Genomic DNA, 24432 nt, shown 5'->3' with positions numbered 1-24432 from the left:
TTCATTCAGGGCACCTCTTAAATCATCACTTGATAGGCAGTAGCTTTGGGAGGTGGCCACTCTTCTGGAAGGCAGCCCTCCATCTTCTGGGCATAACAGATCTGGGAAAGTAGCAGTGGAATTGAGAAACTGTAGTCCAGGGAAGAATAAGCCCACACCGCAAGAAGAATAAGATGCTTTCATGGAGTTACCAGTGAATGCCCTTCATTGGAATCAATTGCCCTGGTATAAATGCAATGAATAAGAAAGTAAGGTGGGCATGTAGCAAGAGTTGATTGTCTGTAATTATTTCCATAATATTAGAGTCTTTACAATAAAATTAATGGGAAATAATAATAATAGCTACCACTCCATAAGCATTATAATGAGCACTTAGTGGACAATGTCCTAAGTTATTTTACATATATCATCTCATTTAATTCTCACTGAAGTTTTATATTTTTCCTTAACTTTCACTTTACAAATGGTGAAAATAAAAAGCAAAGATATGAGTAAGTAGCTTCATGTCACACGTTCCATAAAATGTGGAGCCATAATCACACACTGAGCTATGTGACACTATTCTCATGCTTAACCATCACATCTGTTCAACTGGTGACTGGAAATGCAAAACTTTAATCATGGGAATAATTCTAGTTTGGTCAATGTCATTGCTGGGAAGAGTAATAAGCTTATTAGAAGCCAGGATTCAAAAACAAAATGGCCCGGGTGAATGTAGAAACGAATAAAATAATTTTTGACTTGGACAATCATAATCTTAGATAAAAAGAAACTATGCCTCCACTACTCTGTGAAATGACTAGCTGTGAGGTATGGAAAATTGGCTGAAGTTTTAGAGACATAGACCATCTTATGACGAAAGATTGTGGTGTGGCTGTGTCAGGGCAGCCCATTGAAAATAACCGGGAGTCAAGCCCTGATACCAGGCCTGGTTCTGCTACAACCTTGTGGGGAAAGAATACAAAGCAGCATATTAATGTCTACAGTCAGGGTGTATGGGTCTCAATATTGGCTTCACCACTTCCCAACTCCATGGTTTACACAAGTTACTGATCTCTGCTCTGCCTCAATTTACTCATCTATAAAATCGGGAAAATAATCGTAGAATTTGTTACAAAGTTTTTGTGAGGATTAAGCGAGTCAATCCACGTCTTAAGTTTTCATTGCAAATAAGAACTTGACTACTTAATATCTATTCCATCAATGACTTAATATGCATTTATAAATTACTTAGATATGCCAAATATTGTGATAGATACTGGAAATATAAATGTGAATACGACTTCAAGTTGTTCACCATTTGGAAGGACAAAGTATCTCAAAACCACCAAAACATTGAAAACAGTATGTGTGTATCATATTACATCTGTGAGAATGGTTATTATCAAAAAGACAAAACATAAGCGCTGGTGAGGATGTGAAGGGAAGGAAACCGTTGCACACCATTGTTGGGAAGGTAAGTTAGTCTAGCTATTCTGGAAAATGGCTTGGGGGTTTCTCAAAAATAACAAATATATGAAAAAAAAGCTCATTATCACTGGTTATCAGAGAAATGCAAACCAAAACCACAATGAGATACCATATCATGCTATTTAGAATGGCGATCATTAAAAAGTCAGGAAGCAACAGATGCTGGAGAAGATGTGGAGAAATAGGAATGCTTTTACACTGTTGGTGAAAGTGTAAATTAGTTCAACCATTGTGGAAGACAGTGTGGTGATTCCTCAAGGATCTGGAACTAAAAATACCATTTGATCCAGCAATCTCATTACTGGGTATATACCCAAAGGATTATAAATCATTCTACTATAAAGACACATGCACATGTATGTTTATTGTGGCACTGTTCACAATAGCAAAGACTTGAAACCAACCCAAATGCCTATCAATGATAGACTGGATGAAGAAAGTGTGGCACATATACACCATGGAATACTATGCAGCCATAAGAAAGGATGAGTTCATGTCCTTTGCAGGAACACGGATGATGCTGGAAACCATCATTCTCAGCAAACTAACACAAGAACAGAAAACCAAACACCACATGTTCTCACTCATAAGTGGGAGTTGAACAATGAGAACACATGGACACAGGGAGGGGAACATCACACACCGGGGCCTGTCAGTGGGTGGGGGTCTAGGGGAGGGATAGCGTTAGGAGAAATACCTAATGTAGATGATGGATTGACGGGTGCAGCAAACCACCATGGCACGTGTATACCTATGTAACAAACCTGCACGTTCTGCACATGTACCCCAGAACTTAAAGTACATTAAAAAAATTAAAAATAGAACTGCTATATGATCCAGCAATCCCACTACTGGACATATATCCAAAGGAAATGAAATCAGAAGCTCAAAGGAAAATATGCACTCTCATGTTCCTTATAGCATTATTCACAATAGTCAAGATATGGAATCAACCTAAGTGTCTATCAACAGATGAACACATAAAGAAAATGTGGGAGACACAGACACATATGTATGTATGGGTATGGATATGGATATATATATCTATATATATATATCTATATATATATCTATATATCTATATATATATCTATATATCTATATATCTATATATATATCTATATATCTATATATATAGATATATATATGGATGGACGATATGTAAACTAATATATGTATATACATACAAATCTACACAATGGAATACTATTCAGCCTTTAAAAAGAACAAAATTATGTCATTTGGGACAACATGAATAAGCCTGGAAAACATTATGTTAAGTGAAATATTTCGGGCACAGAAACACAAATACCAAGTTATCTCACTTATATGTTGAATCTAGACAAGTGGGTCTCATAGAAGTAGAGAGTAAAATGGTGGTTACCAGGGACTAGGGGTGGGAGTAGAAAGGGGTTGGGGAGATGTTGGTTAAAAAAATTATGTGTGACAGAGATATAAATTAGTGATTACAGACTAGAGGAAGCAGTTAATTTTTAAGTATCTTGAAACTTTAACAAGTACTTTAAAAATATGTTACAAAGAGAAGATAAATGTTTGACGTAATGGATACCCCAGTGGCCTGAATTTGGTCATTGCACATTGTATATGGGTATCAAAATATCACATGTACTAAAAAATTACAATTATTACATATCATTTTAAAAATTATTAAAATGGAAAAAATATCTGTTGTCTTAAATGCACACCTAGATGGAGTATTGTATATATTGGCCAATGTCTATCAATTGGACCATTGTTCGTATTCAGAGCCATTACTGACCTACCCATTTCCATTATCCAAATATCCAATCAATTATCTTGACTGCTGAAATGTGTCTTTATCTTTAAATGCATTTTTCTAATAATAAAAGAAAACAGAAGCTAAGAATGGAAAACATTGGAATAAATTATAAGGAAGAGAGAAAAATTAGCTATAACACCACAACCTAGAAAAAATTTAGATATTCATAGTGGTTATTTCTTTCCATCTGTTCTCTTTGTCTGTGTGTGTGTGTGTGTGTGTGTGTGTGTGTGTGTGTATAGAAAGAGAGAGAGAGAGGTTATAATATATATCCTATATCTAATGTATTACATAAATATATTATTAACTCTTCCATATACATTTTTAATTTTTCATTTTGAAATAATTTTGTACTTACAGAAGAGTTTCCAGAGAGTACACAGACTTCTATATATTCTGCACCAAGCATTCCCTAATGGTAACTGTCGTATATTTATCAAAACTAACGAGTTAACACTGATAAAGCAGCATTAATCAAACTGCAGGCTTTATTTGGATTTCCCAGTTTTTCCACTAATGTTCTTTCTTCTGTTCCAGGATCTAATACAAAAAATCATCTTGCATTTCAGTTCCCATGTACTTTAGATACATTAATTACAATTATAAATTAACTTTCCATGTATGTACTTCCCACTCCACATAGGACTCTTAACACATCAAGTATACTCTACTATAAGCTTTCAATCTGGTTCCTATATCCCACTTTCTTTACTATTCCTCAAAGTGCTACCTATAAATCATCACCATCCTGCTCAGAAACCTTCAACCTTACTCTGAGAGAAAAACCGAAGGTTCTTTGGAGAACATTAGAGACTCTCCACATTCAAGTCCCAGCCTGCCTGCTCTCTTCCCTGAGGTGAGCTGGCCTGAGCACTGCCCTCAACAGCCCACAGGCTTTATGCTTTCTACTTCCATATTTTTACCTATATTATTTGTATTATCACTCAGGTTATTTTTTAATTGTATTATTTTCCCTTGCACATGAAAGCCATCCCCACCCACCTCACTCTCCTCTGCTTATACACAGTCATGCATCCCTTAATGACAGGGATACATTCTGAGAAATGCATTGTTAGGCAATGTCATCATTGTGCAAACATCGTAGAGTGCACTTACGCAGATTTAGGTAGTGTGGCCTACTACACACCTAGGCTATGTGGGGGAGCCAATTGCTCCTAGACTACAAACTTGTACAGTATGTGACTGTACTGAACACTGTAGGCAACTGTAGCACAAGACCAAGTTTTGTGTAGCTAAACATATCTAAGCACTGAAAAGATATGGGAAAAATACAGTATAAAAAGTTTTTTTAAAAGGTAAAAAATGGTAGGGCACTTACCATGAATAGAGCTTTTGAGACTGGGAGTTGCTCTGGGTGAGCCAGTGAGTGAGTAGTGAGTGAATGTGAAGGCCTAGGACGTTACTGTACACGAAGACTTTACAAACACTGTATACTTAGGTTATACTAAATTTATAAAAAGAAATTTTCTTTCTTCAATAATAAATTAATCTTAGCTTAAAATAATGTTACTTTATAAACTTTTAATTTCCTTAATTTTTGACTCTTTTGTAATAACATAGCTTAAAACACAAACACATTTTACAGATGTGCAAAAATATTTTTATATCCTTTTTCTTTAAGCTTTATTCTATTTTTATTTTACTTTACTTTTTAAACTTTTTTGTTAAAAATTATGACATAAACACATTCATTGTCCTAGGTCTACACAGGGTCAGGATCATCAATATCAGTCTTCCACCTCCACACCTTGTCCCACTGGAAGGTTTTCAGGGGCCCTAACAGGCATGGAGCTGTCTTCTCCTATGATAACAACCGCTTCTTCTGGAAGACCTCCTGCAGAATCCGCCTGAGGCTATTATACAGTTAACTTTTTTTCATTAGTAGAATGAGAACACTTTAAAAGAATGATTAAAAGTATAGTAAACACATAAAACAGTATCAATATATGATCATTATCAAATACTGTGTATCACACACACTCATATATCCTAGACTTTTATGCAACTGGTACCACAGTAGGTGTGTTTACACCAGCATCACCACAAACACATCTTAGCACAACGCATTGTGCTAAGATTTCATGATGGCTACGATGTCACAAGGTGATAGAGATTTTTCAGCTCTATTATAATTTTATGGGACCAGCATCGTATATGTGGTTTGTCATTGACCTAAACGTTGTTACGTGACACATAGCTGTACAACTCTGATTCTCTAAAAATTCGCCCAGCATTGTTTGCTATCATTTTAGTCTCTATCCTAGTTCCCCAACCAGTTCATGAACTTATTTGGAGAACTGTCTTGTCTGCAGTATTGCATCTCTATAAAGTATTGCATAGTTTAGTTTAATCAATACGTACTGATTGAGCAGCCGGACACCTTCAACTCTAATGATATAAATAATGTGATCTCTGGGTGTCCACTCCAGCACTGAAGGAGCTTGGAAGTTGTCACTCCCATCATTTAAGGAGCTCAGAACTTGTCACTGCCATCCTAACACAAGCAAAACAGCCAAACAGAAAATTAACATATATTTTTAGAGTCATCAGAGAATTAAGGTCATAGGAAAAACCACTGACACCAGAATTAGACATGGACAGGCAAAACATGAATCCCAACTTACCAGGACAGAGACTCATAAACAGATACTTCTGTGGGAAGCAGAGATAGTCCCCTAACAGGAAAAGCCAAACTATAATTGATGAATTGCTGAGGGTTCAGTGTGGACAAGTTTGAGAGTTTAAAATAATAGCTCGACACTAACTGTGCCTTTACCATGCTTCAGGATATAAACATGTTATATATATCAGCTTAACTAACTCTCACAACAGTCTTATAAGGAAGTTTATCTCCATTTTACAGATAGGGAAACTGAAGCATGGGAAACTTGAGTAAGTTACTTAACGTCACTTGGATAATAAACATCGGAGCCAGGATTTGAATCCAGGTGAGTTGGCTCAGGAACCCACACTCTTAATGATGCATTACATTTGCCTGATACCAGATACAAATAGCCACTCCGGCAAGGTCATCTAGGTCGGTCATTGCTCAGGTATCACATTCAGACACTGGGAAAGCCTGGGATCACAGGCCTTGTCTACTACTCTCTTCGAGACACACTCAGCAACTCACATAGTTGGGGGTTGTTCTTTCCTATGGCCGGCCCTACCTTGGCACTTCAACCCCCACCTCCCCATCTTACCTACTGCCACAGTTAATAAGGTTTATTCTCCTTTCACATCACCATAACCCATATTATGAAAGACCATCATGAAATGTCTCTATGTCACATTTTTCCTAATTTCATCCTTCAGGGCTCATCATGCTTTGTACTCTCTACCATGTCCCTCCCCTCAGACAAGAGCCTAAAATATTCTGATTAGTGATGAATATGTGTTCTCCGGGTGAGGCGTATTGCTAATAATTAAACAGTATTAATTCTACCAGCTTTGATTATACTCTGCTCTCTCAGTAATAAGGTTCAGTATTCTATTTTCATTCTGCCTAGCACTGAGTAATAGAATTGGTGTTTAAGAATTATCATATAAATCTACTTTTTGGTCAGCCAGTGTTGGAGGGTTTTTTTCAATATATTACAAATGTATTCATTATTCCCTAGTTCATAAAAATAATTAAAAGCTACAGGCCAAACACAAATTCCCAGAACACGAAAACCTGACTGGCATCCCACTGCCAAATACCAAGGTTGCCAGCTTCTGAGTTTATGGGTTTCTTAATGAGAACTTCTACCTTCTCATTCGATAAAGGGCTTAGGTAGACAATTCCTCCTGGTGTTCCTAGTATAATTCCTGATATAACCAGGAGTTGCAAAACTAAAACCCTACACATCTAAAATGAAACTGGCCTACTGTTATTTTATATATGTTTTTAGAAATTCAGAAATGACTTGCCCTAAAATAAAAACTGTCAAAAAAATTTCTTAAAAGTGATTCATAGAATGTAAATAACATGTGTTCATACTCTTCTAAAAAAGAAAGGAGGAAAATAACAGAGAAGGAAATACAAATAGATCCAATTCATCATTGTGATACCTAGGTTTCTCCTTAGATAAAACAGACATAAAACATGTGCTTTACAAGTCTCAGATGACCTTCAAGACATCTAAGTACAGTATCTGTGGATTTTTAAGTATAATTAACAACTGTTGTTTTTCTATTTAAAGAATTTTCATTCTGTTTCCTTAACAGGCAAAAGCCAATCAGTCTTGTTCTCAAATGCTAATATAAGTAATTAAAAATAACATTAATTGAAATACTGCAGGGCTGTTAGGTTTTTAGATGGTGAGTTATTTTTTTTTTCCTTCATCTTAACCTTGTGGCAATACTAATTTACATGACCAATTAGGGAAGCACCCTTTGTATGATCCATCTCTAGGATAAAGAGCTGGGCTTTAAAATCCAGCAAAGAACTGCAGAAGGCCACAGCACTGTAAGTAAGCTTGGGCGCCAGCAGCTAGAATCTTTATTTCACCTGGTAGACCAAACATGACAGATCGTCTTATTTACAGTGTGAATACTAATTTTTTTGGTTTTGGTAACAAAAATACAGTGCTCATTTGTATTGTTGTAAAACTTGTAAATATGCCCTGTAGGATAAGTAATATTCGAAGCACATCCTAATTAAAAGGAAAACTCAGTTGTCTTGCAAGATAATACAAAAGGGCACATAAATTGTAAATAAGATACATGGTAAAAATGAAAAAGACAGGCTGGATAGGAAAGGAATGAAATAAGATTCGGAAATGTGCTTCTTAAATGAACACAAATTGTGAGATAATGTCTCATTGAACAATAAAAATAACAAACCAGTGGCAAAGATGTAATAGAATTTCCTCTGTATACCATTTTAATCTTAATATAATTTTCCCCAGTGCATCCACATTTATTGAACTACTACAACCATTTCTTTCTCACTCTGTCCAAAGTTACTGAGAGTGTGTTTCTTTGCTGTAAATAATTCCCTGATTATGAACATGAAAACGATCCAGAAATTGACCACAGTTTATAAAAGAAAAAAAATGACAGAGCATCTGCTCAGGGCCAAAAGCCTTACAAGAATGCCAAAAGCATGTGCAGTTTCCTCAGGAAAGCAGGGGGCTGCATGCAAAAAACCATTTTCCCTTCCTCCTGCATAAGGCAACTCCACACCTCTATTTCTTTGTTCCTGTCTTCAGAAAATGCAGAGAAGACTTCCATGGTACCTCAAACTACAGTTTGCCATCATGTGAGAATAGGGCTGATGCCAAGGGAAGTGCCAAGTCCAGTTAATCAGAACCCAAATGGCTTGAGAAAGATGCACAACAGTATGGCCTCAGTTTCTCAGTCTGCAAAATGGGGATGATCATAGTTAAACCTCTTAGCTTCAAGTCTAATAGGTAACTAGGTGCTTACTAAAGTCTACTGAAATATGGATGTGAAAGACCAAACTCCACATACGTGAAGGGTTTGCTGGAGGGGAGACATGGAGGCCAGAAGGAGCCCTGCCTCTACTCCTGACCCCTACCTTAGGAAGTTCAGTAAAATGTCCAATTCCAGTCAACCCCATACCAATCTCAGACATTTCAACTACCGGGGTAATAAATCCCCACCCCACCTTTGCTTACACTGAGGTTGGTCATTCACTTCATGTATTTTTTTCATGAGGTTCTTAAGGTTCTAAACTTTAAAGAAACATTCAAAAGTGGAAATTATGCCCTGCTTATCACTTAGCTTTTAATTTGGCACCACTCTGCCAAATTAGGAATCTGTTTTTTACTGAACATCAACACTCAAATACTTTTTCTGCCATTCAAAGTCTAATTTATTCTATTATTTTATTATTTTTCAAAAGTTCGTTAGGCAAAAGGGAGATGTACTTGTCCAAACACACAAAATATGGGCCGAATATATTAACAAGTAGATTATCAATTCACTATTTTGTTGAAATGAATGCATAACTGTATAATGTGACTTTTAACTTTGATTTTTTATGTAGAAAAATTATGGATCACATGGCAGTGGATCACCTAACCAAAAACAGCTTATGGAATCGGAGTAATTAAGTTCACAAACAGGTACGCTTATAATAAATGGTCTCCTGTTACAGTTGCAAATCATGGTTGTATCATCTTTATAAACTTTGCATTTTTTTTCTAGAAAAATGTCTAAGGATTTAAATTTATGTTTCCAGGTCTATCTGATTTTGCAATACAAAAATCAAGGTTAATGGTTTTCTCTTCCATTTTTTTTTAAAAACCTCATTGATCCAAATACAAATAAAGGCCATTATTAAATACTTCACGAGGCATTACATATTCAGACCTTTTAATCACAGATCCATTGATATTAAATGTTGATTAAAGAAGTAAGTTGAGATTGCCTGAAAGATCATCACCAAAGCAGATTTCCTTTCCAAAAGCAGACGCCTCTCCTGTATTTCTCAGCCATCTTGCCTACAGATGTGCTTCAAGGCCATTGTTTCGGATGATCTTGGCATATTCCTTGGCCGATGTGTAAGGGACTCGGGGTCTAGCTGGGTCTTCAAAATCAACGTGGAAGAGACCAAACCGGCTGCTGTATCCCTGGTTCCACTCAAAGTTATCCAGAAGAGACCACGCACAATATACTTGAAGATTGACTTTATCAAGTTGGATAGCTGAAATTTAAAAAAAAAGAAAATTATCATTTCTGGGAAGGCCTTATGAGAACACAGACAAAATCACTGATGAGCAGTCTGGGTCTCTTTCTCCTTCTCTGCAGGAGATCACAGTGGGAGAAGACAAAACCTGTTCTCTATCCCCCTTTTCCACAAAAAAGAGATAAGTATGTAAGGTAATGCATTCTAATTCGCTTGATTTAGCCATTCTACGATGCTGTACATATATCAAAGCATCATGCTGTACACCTTAAATATATCCAACTTTTGTCTATTTTTAAAATCCCCTTTTCCAGTTTTCTGCTTGAATCAAGCAGGGGCTTAATTCAATAAGTTGTTATATATTATTCTAATTATTCGGCAATTCATTCATTTCGAATTTACTTCATTCATTTACTCAATGAACAATTTTTCAGTACCTATCACTTTTTAGGCACAAAGATACACACACAAGTTCCTCTCTGGTACCTAGAAGGATATTCAGTAAAGACACTGTTCCGTTTCTAAGTACAGCCTCCAGGTATTCCAGAAAGTCCACTAGAAAATTGGAAGAGATAACAGTAGCATGCCTGAGGAAGCCTCAGAGCTTGCCTGCTGTCCCCATGGTCAAACTGAGACATGTCTTATAATTCTGGAGACAGAGCCTCCAAAATGAAAAGAGTCAAGGGTCAGCACACAGCTTTAGCCATGACTATATCCTAGACCGAGGGAGTACAGAAATGCTATGGCATCCTCTCTTAGTCTGATAGGGTGGCTATAACAGCACACCATACACTGAGTGGCTTATAAAAAGAAAAAAATTATTTCTCACAGTTCTGAAGGCTGGGAAGTCCAAGATCAAGGTGGCAACAGATTTGCTGTCTTGTGTGGGACTGTATCCTGTTCACAGATGAGTGTCTTCTTGCTGTGTCCTCATATGGCAGAAGGGGCCAGGGAGCTCTCTCATACTTTTCTTATAAGGGCACATATCCCATTTATGGGGGCTCCATCCACATGACTTAATCACCACCCAAAGGCCCCACCTTTGGGATACTGGGAGCTAAGGTGTCAATATGAATTTGTGCGGGGTTGGGGGGGACAAAACTTTCCATCCATAGCACATCCTCTTTGCCCCATATCTAAACTCAAAATGGTGCTTAAGCCCTTTAAGAGCCAAAGCAATGGAGCATCTCTCCACTAAGTGTATACATTCATAAATATTTGGTATGATTTTATTTGTGGATGCCCAGAAGCCCATCCACAGACTCCATGTTAAGACATCAAAATGTAGATTCAACACATATAACTATTCTCCACATAGTTTCACACTGATTTCCATCACTTTATTCAGGGAATTTAGCTTACATTTTCTTAGCATTTTAAGCTTGGCAAAACTCTGAGGTCTTGTGAGTCCTTGCATTGCGCATTTTCTTTTTTAAAACCAGAATAAATAAACCCAACCTATGGGATGCACTTCCTAAAACACCAAATATCCATTTATCAGTAGAGAAATTAAATGAAAAGGCCAGTTGCTTTATAAGGTGGATATATGTCTAAATAAGCTAGGTGAGAATAAACATTCATATACTAAATCATATTTTAATTGTTTCAGAGATTGCTTTCAACCAAAATGACTCCTCTAAATATTCAGCAAAATAATACCTAACCTTTAATTTTTTCATTGGTGTCCATTTTGTATTTCAGGTCTCTTAAAAGCACTATATCTATATTCCACTACACATGCGTTGCTCTCCAAACATTCTTGGAATTTTTTTCTATGGATATTCCGTAGACAAAAAGCCCCCAACAGTCTGACGTATAACCCCCTCAACATTTGTGCCTGGAGGCGTAAGATCTGCTTTGCTTAGAGAGTTTTTTATAAATAGCCTTGAGGCAGGAATTAAGCCAAGCTGGATTGACTCCTTTAATTTTTTTTTAATTTTCAATTTTTGTGAGTGCATAGTAGGTGTATATATTTATGGGGTACCTGAGATATTTTGATATAGCCATGCAATGTGTAATAACCACATCATGGTAAATGGCACGGGGTACAGTGTCAACCATAAGGCTGTCCTCACTGTGACACCAACCACGACCACACGGTAACTGATGTGATTTATCATGATGTTATTATTACACATTGCATGTCTATATCGAAGTATCTCATGTATCCATCCCCTTAAGCATTATCCTTTGTGTTGTAAACAATCCAATTATACTTTTAATTATTTTTTAATGTACAATTATATTATTATTGACTGTAGTCACCCTGTTGTGCTATCAAATACTAGGTTTTATTCATTCTCTCTATTTTTTATAACCATTAACCATTCCCACTTTGCCCCCTCCTACAAACCCTCCACTACCCTTCCCAGCTTCTGGTAACTAACATTTTACTCTCTATCTCCATGAGTTCAATTGTTTTAAATTTTAGCTCCCACAAATAAGTGAGAACATGTGAAGTTTGTCTTTCTATGCCTGGCTTATTTCACTTAACATAATGTCCTTCAGTTCCATCCATGTTGTTGCAAATAACTGGATCTCACTCTTTTTTATGGCCAAATAGTACTCCATTGTGTATATGTACCACATTTTCTTTATCTATTCATTGATTGATGAACACTTAGGTTGCTTCCAAATCTTGGCTATTGTGAACAGTGCTGTAACAAACATGGCCATGCAGATATTCCTTCAATACACTGATTTCCTTTCTTTGGGGTACATACCCAGCAGTGGGATGGCTGGATGGTAGCTCTATTCTTAGTTTTTTGAGGAACCTCCACACTGTACTCCATAGTGGTTGTACAGATTTACATATTAGCTCTTTTTAAATAAATATTGTTGAGAAATAAGAAATATAGCAATAAGCACATTAAGCTGTGCGGGAATAAAAGCATTACTAGATATCCCTTTTTCTCCTACCTGTCCACATTTGCTATGTCAGTTATAATCTGGAAATATCAATGTTTTATATAATTTATTTTTTTAAGAACCCAGTTTAAGTACTGGATGGCATATCTCTAAGAATCAAAATGGTCTGGCCAGGCGTGGTGACTCATGCCTTTAATCCCAGCACTTTGGGAGGCTGAGGTGGCTGGATCACCTGAGGTCAGGAGTTCGGGACCAGCCTGGCCAACATGGTGAAACCCTATCTCTACCAAAATTACAAAAATTAGCTGGGCGTGGTGGTGGGCACCTGTAGTCCCAGCTACTTGAGAGGCTGAAGCAGGAGAATCACTTTTACCTGGGAGGCAGAGGTTGCAGTGAGCCGACATCATGCCACTGCACTCCAGTCTGGGCAACAGAGTAAGACTGCAACTCAAAAAAAAAAAAAAAAAATATATATATATATATATATATATTTATCTCAAAGCCAAATACCAGGCCAGAAAGCAATAGTCTCTTTTGCCTTGTAATTCAACCTGGGGACATGTGAGAATTTGCATATTTTCTTTCTCATTTGCAGAACCACTGCCCAACAAGAAACCCTGCCAGGTATAGAGCCAGACAGTTTCTGAAAACACACATGGTCCCACTGATCACATATAAAAGGATTGATTCATGTGCTAAACCACTGGACAAAAACGATGCCTTGCCTGTTTGGAAGGGAACAAAAAGGAAATCTTGACAATTTCATTGTTAACTGCCAGGAGTTCCGCAGCAGGCACTAAACTGCCCGAGTGACACTGGTGAATGTCTGTGCATTTTCATTGCAGGAACATTGAAGTAGAGAATTACTTAGTTAAGACTGAGGAACTAGCCTGCTGGAATCTTCCTCACTTGCCACCACTGGGAAAAATTACAAAACCACACTGGAACCTGCATGCCTCCCCTCTTCCAATCTCCTCAAGAACCAAAAGAGACCATCATTACATTTCTTGCCACCATGATTTATGAGGTCTTAAATCTTGCCAGGGGGAAAAAAAACACTTCCATGAGTTCACTTTCTGTTTCCAGAGTTGGAGTCAAAATAAACACAGGAGCTTTGGGTGAGTATGGAGCACACTAGGATAAAAATGACACGCATCACAAAGTCAGGGTATGGGTTTGGACTACAAGATCAGTGGAAAACGTCTCACAGTAAGCAGGTTGGAAATAAAAGTGTAAGAGAAGTATCTAAGCCTTGCTAATATGTTATAGCTTCTTTCTGGCTGTTCTAATTATAAATACCCTATGCAGGCTAGGCACGGTGGCTCACACCTGTAATCCTAGCACTTTGGGAGGCCAAAACGGGCGGCAGATCACCTGAGGTCAGGAGTTCGAGACCAGCCTGGCCAACATGGTGAAAAACCATCTCTACTAAAAATACAAAAATTAGCCGGGCATGGTGGCATATGCCTGTAGTCCCATCTACATGGGAGGCTGAGGCAGAAGACTTTCTTGAACCCAGGAGGCAGAGGTTGCAGTGAGACAAGATCGCACCACTGCACTCTAGCCTGGGTGACAGAGTGACACTCTGTCAAAAAAAAAAAAAAAAAAACCCTATGCTAGTGTTGTACTCTACACACGCGCGCACACACGCGCACACACACACTCTCTCACACACACATGCACACATAAATGCACTGCCCAGTTAGCTAGACTGAAAAGGTTGAGGGCATAACATCAACCATAAGACTGTCCTCACTGTGACACCAACCACAAGATCAAGGGTTTGCCAAACCTTCAGTTTTGGTAATTTGCTAAAAAGACTCACAAAATTCACAGAAAACTGTTATAGTCACAGTTCTGATTTATTACAGGAAGAGATAGAGATTGGCTAAAGAAATAAATGCATAGCACAGGACCTGAGGGGTTCCAAACATGAAGTTTCCATATGACTCCCCTGGGAGTCAAATGCATTGTCTTCCTGGTATTAACGTGCACAATACAAATAGAGAATTGCCAACCAGGAAAGCACACCTGAGTTTTAGTGTACAGAGTTTTTATTGGGGGCTATATTAGGGTTCTCTTAGAGGGACAGAACTAATAGGATATATTATGTATATAGGATATATATATATGTATATAAACTACGCTTTATATATAAAGTATTAACTTACATGATCACAAGGTCCCACAATAGGCTGTCTGCAGGCTGAGGAGCAAGGAGAGCCAGTCTGAGTCCCAAAACTGAAGAACTTGGAGTCCAATGTTTGAGGGCAGGAAGCATCCAACATGGGAGAGAGACGTAGGCTGGGAGGCTAGGCCTGTCTTGTCTCTTCATGTTTTTCTGCTTGCTTTATATTCACTGGCAGCTGATTAGATGGTGCCCACCCAATTTCTGCTTGCTTTATACTCACTGGCAGCTGATTAGATGGTGCCCACCCAATTAAATGTGGGTCTGCCTTCCCCAGCCCACTGACTCAAATGTTAATCTCCTTTGGCAACACCCTCACAGACACACCGAGGATCAATGTTGCATTTTTCAATTCAATCAAGTTGACACTCAGTATTAACCATCACAAGGGCTTTATTATAGAGGCATGATTGATCAATTGATTGCCCAAGTGGATTAACTCAGTTTCCTGGTTAACTGATGCCAGGAACCTAAAGCCCCCACATTAAATGTGATTGGTCTTCCTGATGTGATGAGCTCCCAACCTAAACAAAGAGATTTTTTTCAATTATGATATAGATTGCCTCTTAGAAGCTGAGTGCAAAAACCAAACCGCTCTTTGGACAAAATTTAATTCTTCACTACACGTGTGTGCATACTCATATACATAGAGACATTATTTTAGAAACTCATTATTTTATGACAAGGGGCAGAATCTTTTTAAGTTGCTGGTTTATGAAACATCCTAATTATGCTTGTGTTTGTCACATTACAAAACTCTAGAAATTGGAAGCTCAGCATCAATGGAATTTATTTTTCCGCAATTTATAAACAGAGGTAGTCTTTGTTTTCACGATGGTCTAGGACTTATATATAAGACACCCGTGGATGTGACAAAACTATCAAGCTATCAAAAAAAACCACTCATCCATAGACCCAAGCTGCCATGTCAAGAATCAATGGAAAAATTCAGGACAGTGCAAAAAGCAGCCGCCTCACAAAGGAAAAAAAAGAGAGGAGTAAAGTGCCAGGAATGAGCAGGGAGAAAAAATATATAGGCCTCTAGATTTTTCTGTTTAGCTAATGGCAAGCTATAATATTCAAGGAAACCTTCCTAAGGAAAGTAAGTAAAGAAGGCTGAATATAGTTTTTAAAAATAAATCTTCAAAACAATGGAAATCTGACAAGTTAGTAGAGAATTAACAAGTCAAATTTGAAAGTGGAATTTGAGGTTGGTAGACATGAGAGCTACTCTTGCCTGATGGGATGTTCCAATCTTAGAAAATCTAAATCTTTTTCTGTTTCCTGGGGTAAAGCTAGATGTCAAAACTCAGAGTCATAGCAGGTGGGAAGTCTAGTATGAGACCCCACCCAGAGAAGACTACACACTCAAAAGATAAAACACTCCGTGTAATGGTGAGAGAGTGCCAGAGACAAACTAGTCATTGGAAAGTCTTGAGTTTAATCCCCGGTGGTTCAACAAGTGTAAAGTCTGGATCTTGGTTTGAGGTGATGGCATACTGGTAGTACCCCCAAGTACCTGGCAGATGGACATTCAAATTATTTTTGAAAAGAGTGATCTGTATATTCTAAAACTCCAATAGTTACTACAATATTTTAAGTATAATCATCAGCACATAATCATATATAACCAGAAAGACATGGAAAATTATGACATAAAGAAAAATAAATAACCACAATCAACAGACAACAGAAACAAATCCACAAAGCACTCAGTTATTAGAACTGTCATACAGACTGTACAATAACCACATTTACCATGCTTAAGGAAAACAGACAAACCTGAAATATCTTCAAGGTTAGGAACCCAGAAACACTGAGGTGACATGTTTGGAAAGGGAACCTCTACAGGCTTACATTTTAATCCCAGCTGCACCAGTTGCTAGCTGGAAGGAGCCTCTCATTTCTCATGAATACAATGGAGACACTATTATCTACTCCTAGTGATGTTAAAAAGAGTAAGTGAAATAATAAGGAAGGCTGAACCCAAGGTAAAATAAACACCAGGAAGGCACATGGACAGAGAAAAGACCATGTGAGGACATAGCGAGAAGTTAGCCTCTGCTGACAAATGCCGTATCTCCTTTCAGAAATGTATGGCGATCACTGAGAAACTAAGAAGATGCTTTGGCTCAGCAGGGCCAAATGCCTTTTTAGCCCACTGCTTAGCTGAAATCCAGCTTCATCCCCAGTGGATCAGGAAAAGTTCTCTCAGTTCACCATGTGTGTGGGTTAATGGTGGCCCCTGCAAAGGATAAGTCTGTCTACCCAAAACTTGTGAATGTGGCCTTATTTGGGAAAAGGGTCTTTGAGAATGTAATTAAATTAAGGATCTCAAGATGAGATCATCCTGGAAGACAGTGTGCCCTAAATCCAATGGCAAGTGTCCTTAGAAGATAAGAGAAAGGGCAAAGACACGCAGGAAAGAAGACAACGTGGAGACAGAGGCAGAGATTGGAGTGATACATCTGCAAGCCAAGGAACACCAAGGGTTGCCAGCAGCCACCAGAAGCCAGTATAGAAGCATGGAGTAAATTCTCCCTTAGAACCTCCAAAAGGAACCGGTCCTGCTGACACCTTAATTTTAGACTTCTGGCCTCCACAACTGTGAGAGAATAAATTTCTGTTGTTTAAAGCCACCAGGTTTGTGGTAATTTCTCACAGCAGCTACGGGAAACTAATGCACCATGCTCTTTTAGAGTGGTTGCCAACTGGGCTCTGAGTCCCAAACCACCCACCTGATCTTCCTGGGGGCTTATGAGAACCTCTCTCAAGGCCTGTCAAAGCTGGAGAAAGAAAGCCTTCCGGGGACCCAGCTTGAAGCCAATTTTCTGGCAATTGCACCCACACTCACTTTGAAAATGTGTTTCTTTGAGTTTGGTTGAAATGCACAAGAGCATTACAATTGGAGGGCATCTCTAGCTGGATAACAGTTTTTACAAGAAAACTGGCATGTTGGCTGTTTTCTCTTTTCATTGGAAAAAAAAATAAAACAACATCAGGAAGATCTAAACATAGAAAATGCATCATAAGCCCCCCGCTCCAACTCCAGCTGAATATCAGTGGCTGGACAACATCTGTGAAAATGCCCAAATAATCCCAGTGCAGGAAGCCCCACCTGCAGATGGGAACTCTTAATAGCAAAAACTATGACTTGCTGAAAAGAGAGTCTTTGAAAACCAAAAGCTAATTTTTAAATATTTTATAGGACAATGCCAATTAACCAGAAAAAAACTGCACAGATTTCTTAATTATCAGTATTATTCCTACTACTTACATTAGACTTTGGAGAGAAAAGGCTGCAAATAGCAAGTAGTTGAAAGGAATTATATTTAAAAAATCTAAATGTTAAAGCTGATCTGAGGCTAGGTTCATGTTCTGGGTCATCTTCTATAACTTCTCTATCAATATTATTTTTACAGTACCTTATCCTCCAGTAGAGAAGTTTCTTTTACGGGAATGAAATTTCTTCTCAGCAAGGGAATTTCTCTTCTATTGGAAAAGCTGCCTTCCTTACCCCGTTCCCTCCCTTTCTCTCTACTTTCCTTTCTTTCTTTTGTTTTTCTCCTCTGGGACTTACTTTCCTCTTCTGCAAAATGGGGTTATAGTATCATTTTCATAGGATTGTGGTGCGTATTAAATAATGAATAATGCCTAGTAAACACCCAATATAAACTACCTTGTTGTTGCTATTGTTTTTATTTCCCTCAGAGTCTGGGAGGGCAATGAATGAAATCTGTTTTATCTCTTTCTCCCATCTGGCTTCAAACAGCTTTCAGAGGGTATAGAGTCAGCACAAAATGATCGGTGCTGAGAAGCAGAGAAATCAGGGCATAGAGGGAAAGTTCAGCATCTGGGACAGGGTTTGTGCTCTGTGAGAACGGGTCAGTTGTGGGTCACAAGAAATAATCAGCAAAAACAAGGAGCTCGGGTGATTCTGCCAGGAACACTGGATACTGCTGAAGCTCCCCTGCTTTAGTGTGCTGGGAGATGGAGATGGCATCACTCAAGGTTTTTGGGATCCTGCAACATCCATCCTACATCCATTAAGTGAATATACGTTGTGCTAGGAACTGGGAATACAATGATGAACAAAATAAGCAGCCCTTCATTTACAGCTTATGTGGAAGGTATATCTAAATCAAATTATCACTCTGTGAGTATCGAATTACTGTCTGTGAAAAGTAGTATGAAAAGAAAGAAGTGGGTAATGTGAGAACATTTTAGTTAACAATTATTGAACATTTAGTTACCACTTTAAGGATTTCATGTATGCATTCATCCATTTAGTCTTTACAATCAACCTATGAGTTAGATAGTTATTATCAGTGTCGCTATTTTATAGGTAAAGGAATTGATACACAGAGCGGTTAGGTAACCTTTGCAAAATTCATACATCAAGCAAGTAGGAGAGTTGACATAGAAACCCAGGCAGAGTAACAACAGCAGCAGCAGGTGAAGCCACCATGCCATACTGAGTCTTGACAGCACACGAGAGTGGAAGATCTGCCCTAATCAGCAAAAGTGGCAGAATAAGGCTAATGGAACAGTTTCCTGGAGTAAACTAGAGCTGAGTGCCCACAAATGAGTTGGATTACCTAGCACTAACCAGCAGGGCTCTTTCTCGGTTGTAAGCAACAGAAGCTGAAGCTGGCTATTGAAGCATAGAAAGTGTTGGGCTGAAAAAACAGGCTCAAATAAAGCTCTCAGGAACAGTGCTCAGAAGCACACCACAGAACTAGTTGGTTAAAGAAACAGCCTTGGGCCAGGTGCGGTGGCTCACTCCTGTAATCCTAGCACTTTGGGAGGCTGAGGCGGGCGGATCATGAGGTCAGGAGATCGAGACCATCCTGGCTAACAGGGTGAAACCCCATCTCTACTAAAAACACAAAAAATTAGCCGGGAGTGGTGGCAGGCACCTATAGTCCCAGCTACTTGGGAGGTTGAGGCAGGAGAATTGCTTGAGCCCGGGAGGCGGAGCTTGCAGGGAGACGAGATCACATCACTGCACTCCAGCCTGGGCGACACACTAAGACTCCATTCTCAAAGAAAAAAAAAAGAAAGAAACTGCCTCAACTGCTAATGACCCAATGAGCATGAGCTTCTGCAGTTCATGTGGCTCCCCAAATCCAACTTTCTTGCAATCCTAGCAGACACCAACATCTTGGCAACTTCTGTACCAGAAACTAGACCTTACAAGGACTATCATTCTCAAAAGCTGGATGTCTCTTCTGCCATCCTTACCAGCACAATAGGTTTTGCCTTTGTCAAGCTGTTCCCCTTGAATTAAATTCACACACAGATGAGTCTGATTGGTGGGACACATGTCTGTTCCCTTGCTCCAGAGAAACCTGGGGAATCTCACTCTCTACCTTGGCTAGACAAAACTCATAATGCTGGATATCTTTCAAATGTAACCAATGTGTTCAACAAACTCTAGACAGCCGAAAACATGACAGATGTCTACAGCACTAGATGAAGAACGACAAGAGCAATCCAAGAAAACAAAATAGCACATCTGAAAGCTCAGCTATGGGAAGGGGTCACAACACATTTAAGGAACTTAAAAAAGACAGTTCAGCAGGATAAATTATAAAAAATTTATGGGGAGAAAGTCGCAAAGTAGTGCCTGAGACATTCAGCTCCCTTTAAAGATTTTAAAAATTTTGATCTTTATCCCAACAGCAACAACAACAAAAAAAAATCGAAGGGTTTTAAGCAGGGGAGTTACTTTAGCTAATTTGTATTTTTAAAAGATTACTGTGACCTCTGTGGAAAATAGATTTGAGTGTAGCAAGAACAGAATCAAAGAGAGCATTTAGGAGTGATTACAGTAAATCACAAGGGAGATGATGAGAGGTTGGTCTTGGATGGCTTAAGTGAAGATGGAGCAAACCAGATGGATTCAACAGAGGAGATATTCAGATAAAAATCAACAAGATTTAGCAATTCACTGACTATCAGTGCAGAAGGAGATAAGAAAGCTAAGTTAGCACAATTTAATGAATATTGTCAATGTCTGAATTAGAAAATATTGAACACAGATAAGTTTTAGGGGAGTGGCAGGGAAGATAATGAATCCAACTTTGGTTATGATGACTTTACGTTACCTTTTTTGACCTCCAAAGACAGAGCTGAAAAGGTAATTGCATAAACAGATAAAGAGCTCAAAGTAGAGTCCGAGATGGAGGTGGAAACTTTGGATAATGATGGGGAGATGGTAATTGAAATCATGGATGTTGAATAGAATTTAGAGAATAAGAAAACAAGACTTTGGTACAAGCCTTACAGCATTCCAGCTTTTAAAGACAGGCTGGAAAAGGGAGACAGAGAAAGAGGGCCAGAAATACCCCCAGATCCTTAAGCTGATAAAATCACAAGAGATGCTTTCTATGGATATGATTTTACAGAAGTCACACAGCCAATACAAGGAGAATCTGAGGATAGAACCAAAGGCTGTCTGACTCCAAAGTCCATGATCTTTCCATATGGATAACATTGAAAGATTGCAAATCTAGAATACAAGGACTAGAAGTGACAAGCAAGAGTCAAAGCCACTATGGGAGGAACAATGCTAGACCAAGTGGAGAGCATGAAGTGGTTGGAAGTGGGAGAAGCACCTGGAACACCAGACCCCTAATAGCAAAAATCCTTCTATGACCTTCAAAGTCCTATATGATGAGGCGCTGCTCTCTACTTGCCATTTGCCAGGGACACTGAGATCCTTTTTCTTCTTGGAATGTGCCAGCTCTTGACCATCTCATGGCCTTTACACTAGCTTTTCCATCTGCCTGGATCATTCTGGATCAATCACTTTATGATTCTTCGTTGCCATTAAGGTCTTAGTTCCAATTCAACCTTAGTTAGTCTTTTCTAACTCTCCAGTTTAAAATTCTATTCCTAACCAACCCATTCTCTCTCATGTCATCATGTATTGTTTTCTTTGTGGCCCTTACCATTAAAATTAAGTGTTTTCTTCACGTATTTACTCATGTTGTATTATTTTCCCCCAGAAGATTGAAAGGCTCATGAGAAAAAGAGACCATATTCATCTATTCTTTTTAATATGCCCCACCCTGAGAACAATAAGTAGCACATAGTAGAGGCTAAGTAAACACTTGCTGAAGGAACAAGTGGGAGAGGGAAGGAAAGAGATATGAGAGGAGAAGGAATGAAAGAAAGCAGGGAGGGAGGGAGAGAGGAAGGAAGAAAGGGAAGGAGCAAAGAGGGATCATCTTAACATGACTTTAATAGGACTCTGGTCTCACTATTCCCATCTGGGTGGTGGAATCACAGCATCTCCAGGCTGAACAACAAAGGCTTCAGTGGCCATTGATTTCAAGTCCTTATCCAGCATCTTAATCTCTGGATTAAGATGGACTACCACTGCCGGTAGTCCCTGTCTCCCATCACAACCAGCCTCTGCTTCCAGTCCCAACCTGATGATTTCAACTCTCCATCCATTCAGACCAGGTATTCCCCATTGCTTACCACTGTCCTTCTACTTTATGACACTGCCTAAAAGCTCCTCCACTGTCTCAGTGGCTGCTACCACACTTCCAACTCTGATTCCCAATGCTTCTCAAGAACTCTGTATTTGGCCCTCGGCTGCATTTCTGGGCAGTCCTCTTGAGTGTTTTCCTCTTGATCTGTTAACTCTGAAAGCTTCAGATATTCTGGGGTAATAGCACCGCACTCTCCTGGGCACAGCCTGAAACTTGAATGGTGTCTCCCTGGTCCTGGGAGTCCCTTAGGTTACCATAGTACAGATGGAAGAAAACATTTTCCATCATGTGATTTTATCCCTAGGCCTAAGATACACACTTTGAAATAGCTACCACTTTTTAGTCCGTAAGAATATTGATCTACTTGTATATAGAAATAGTTCATTTTGGCCAGGCACGGTGGCTCACGGCAGTAATCCCAGCACTTTGGGAGGCCAAGGCGGGTGGATCACCTGAGGTCGGGAGCTCGAGACCAGCCTGGCTAACATGGTGAAACCCCATCTCTACTAAAAAATTAAAAATTAGCCGGGTGTGGTGGCATGCACCTGTAGTCCCAGCTACTCGAGAGGCTGAGGCAGGAGAATTGCTTGAACCCGGGAGGTGGAGGTTGCAGTGAGCCGAGATCAAGCCGCTGCATTCCAGCGTGGGCCACAGAGTGAGACTCCATCTCAAAAAAAAAAAAAAGAAAGAAAGAAAGAAAAAAGAAAAAAAAGAAAAAAACAAATAGCTCATTTCTACCAACCAAAGACACCTAAGAATATCCCCAAAAGAAAGTAGTTGATACCCTGGAGAGAAATATCAGAGTCTCATATTTCTGTACTCAAGTAAGAAGTTAAGTTCTAGGTTCTATGACTCCAGAAATGGAAAAATAGTTACCATGGGTAAATTTTAAAATGGCAACACTGAATGTGGCGGCAAAAGAAAAATATGTAGTTTTACCATAAAACTAATTTAGGTATTTCAAATTATAATTTATTAAACTGTAGCCTGAATTAATGAAATAATCTTTACACTTTCTTCTTCTTACTTTCATTCCTCCATTACATCCACAAATTTTTATTAAGTAATGCTATGGTTTCCACATGTTCCCCAAAAAGCATTTGTTGGAAACTTGATCCCGAATGCCTCAGTATTGGGAGACGGGGCCTAATGGAAGGTATTTATATCATTCTCTCTCTCTCTCTCTCCCCTACCCCACCCTCACTACATGATGGCTTCTGCCATGTTACGACATAGCAAGAAGGTCCTCTATCTTGGACTTCCCATCCACCAGGACTGTAAGAAATAAGTCTCTATTCTTTATACATTAACCAGTCTGAGATATTCTGTTATAACAGCAGACAATGGACCAAAATAAGCATCTAGTACTATATACAAGTTATTGTTTCAGGCAGAGTGACTCCTATATAGGAGGAAAGAAATTTGACATAGACTTTTCCTTTAAGGCAAGTAGACTCCAAAGACCACACATAGGTTTTCTTGCTATGTACATTCATTCAGTATCTTTCACTTTCTTTCTGTAACATATGTAAGACATAATTAACTATATTTTCAATGTCTGTTTTCTACTTCAGATTCTAAGTTCCAGGAGTGCAAGAATTCTGGGGCTCTTGCATTCTCAAGTCTTAGCACAGTGGCTAGTAAAGGACAGGTGCTTACTGAATACAGTCCAAATGAACAAATGGCTACAAATATATATGATATTGAATATAATGTCAGCAGTATAAGAGTAGATAAAAGACGCTTCCTAAAACGGCAAGATTTTCCTCTTGACCAAGATGACAAAATTCAACTTCAACTTTTTCAAATAACCATAAAGAGATATGAGATTTAATCTTCTTCCATTCTGATCAACTCACTGCCCATTTTCTATGTTAGGAAACAGAACATCTTCTTGTGATCACTGGACTTCAAAACCAAGTCTCTTGTCAATAACTGCTAT

The 24432-nt window shown here is 38.7% G+C and overlaps 1 protein-coding gene across 2 annotated transcripts in view; it reads right to left on the bottom strand.

Moving 5' to 3' along the window:
- Window positions 1-7607: 7607 nt before the first annotated feature.
- Window positions 7608-24432, bottom strand: part of LOC100989541 (cytosolic beta-glucosidase) — a 126353-nt gene continuing 109528 nt past the window's right edge. For both annotated transcript variants that reach the window (XM_057302041.2, XM_057302040.2), the window contains exon 5: window positions 7608-9947. In XM_057302041.2, coding sequence (XP_057158024.1) covers window positions 9745-9947 — 203 coding nt within the window. In that variant the 3' untranslated portion in view covers window positions 7608-9744. The remainder of the gene's footprint in view (window positions 9948-24432) is intronic.

The sequence above is a fragment of the Pan paniscus genome, chromosome 3 (assembly GCF_029289425.2).
Source record: "Pan paniscus chromosome 3, NHGRI_mPanPan1-v2.0_pri, whole genome shotgun sequence".
Lineage (NCBI taxonomy): Eukaryota > Metazoa > Chordata > Mammalia > Primates > Hominidae > Pan > Pan paniscus.
The sequence above is the reverse complement of the archived record's forward strand: the minus strand, read 5'-3'. Positions and strand labels throughout refer to the sequence as shown.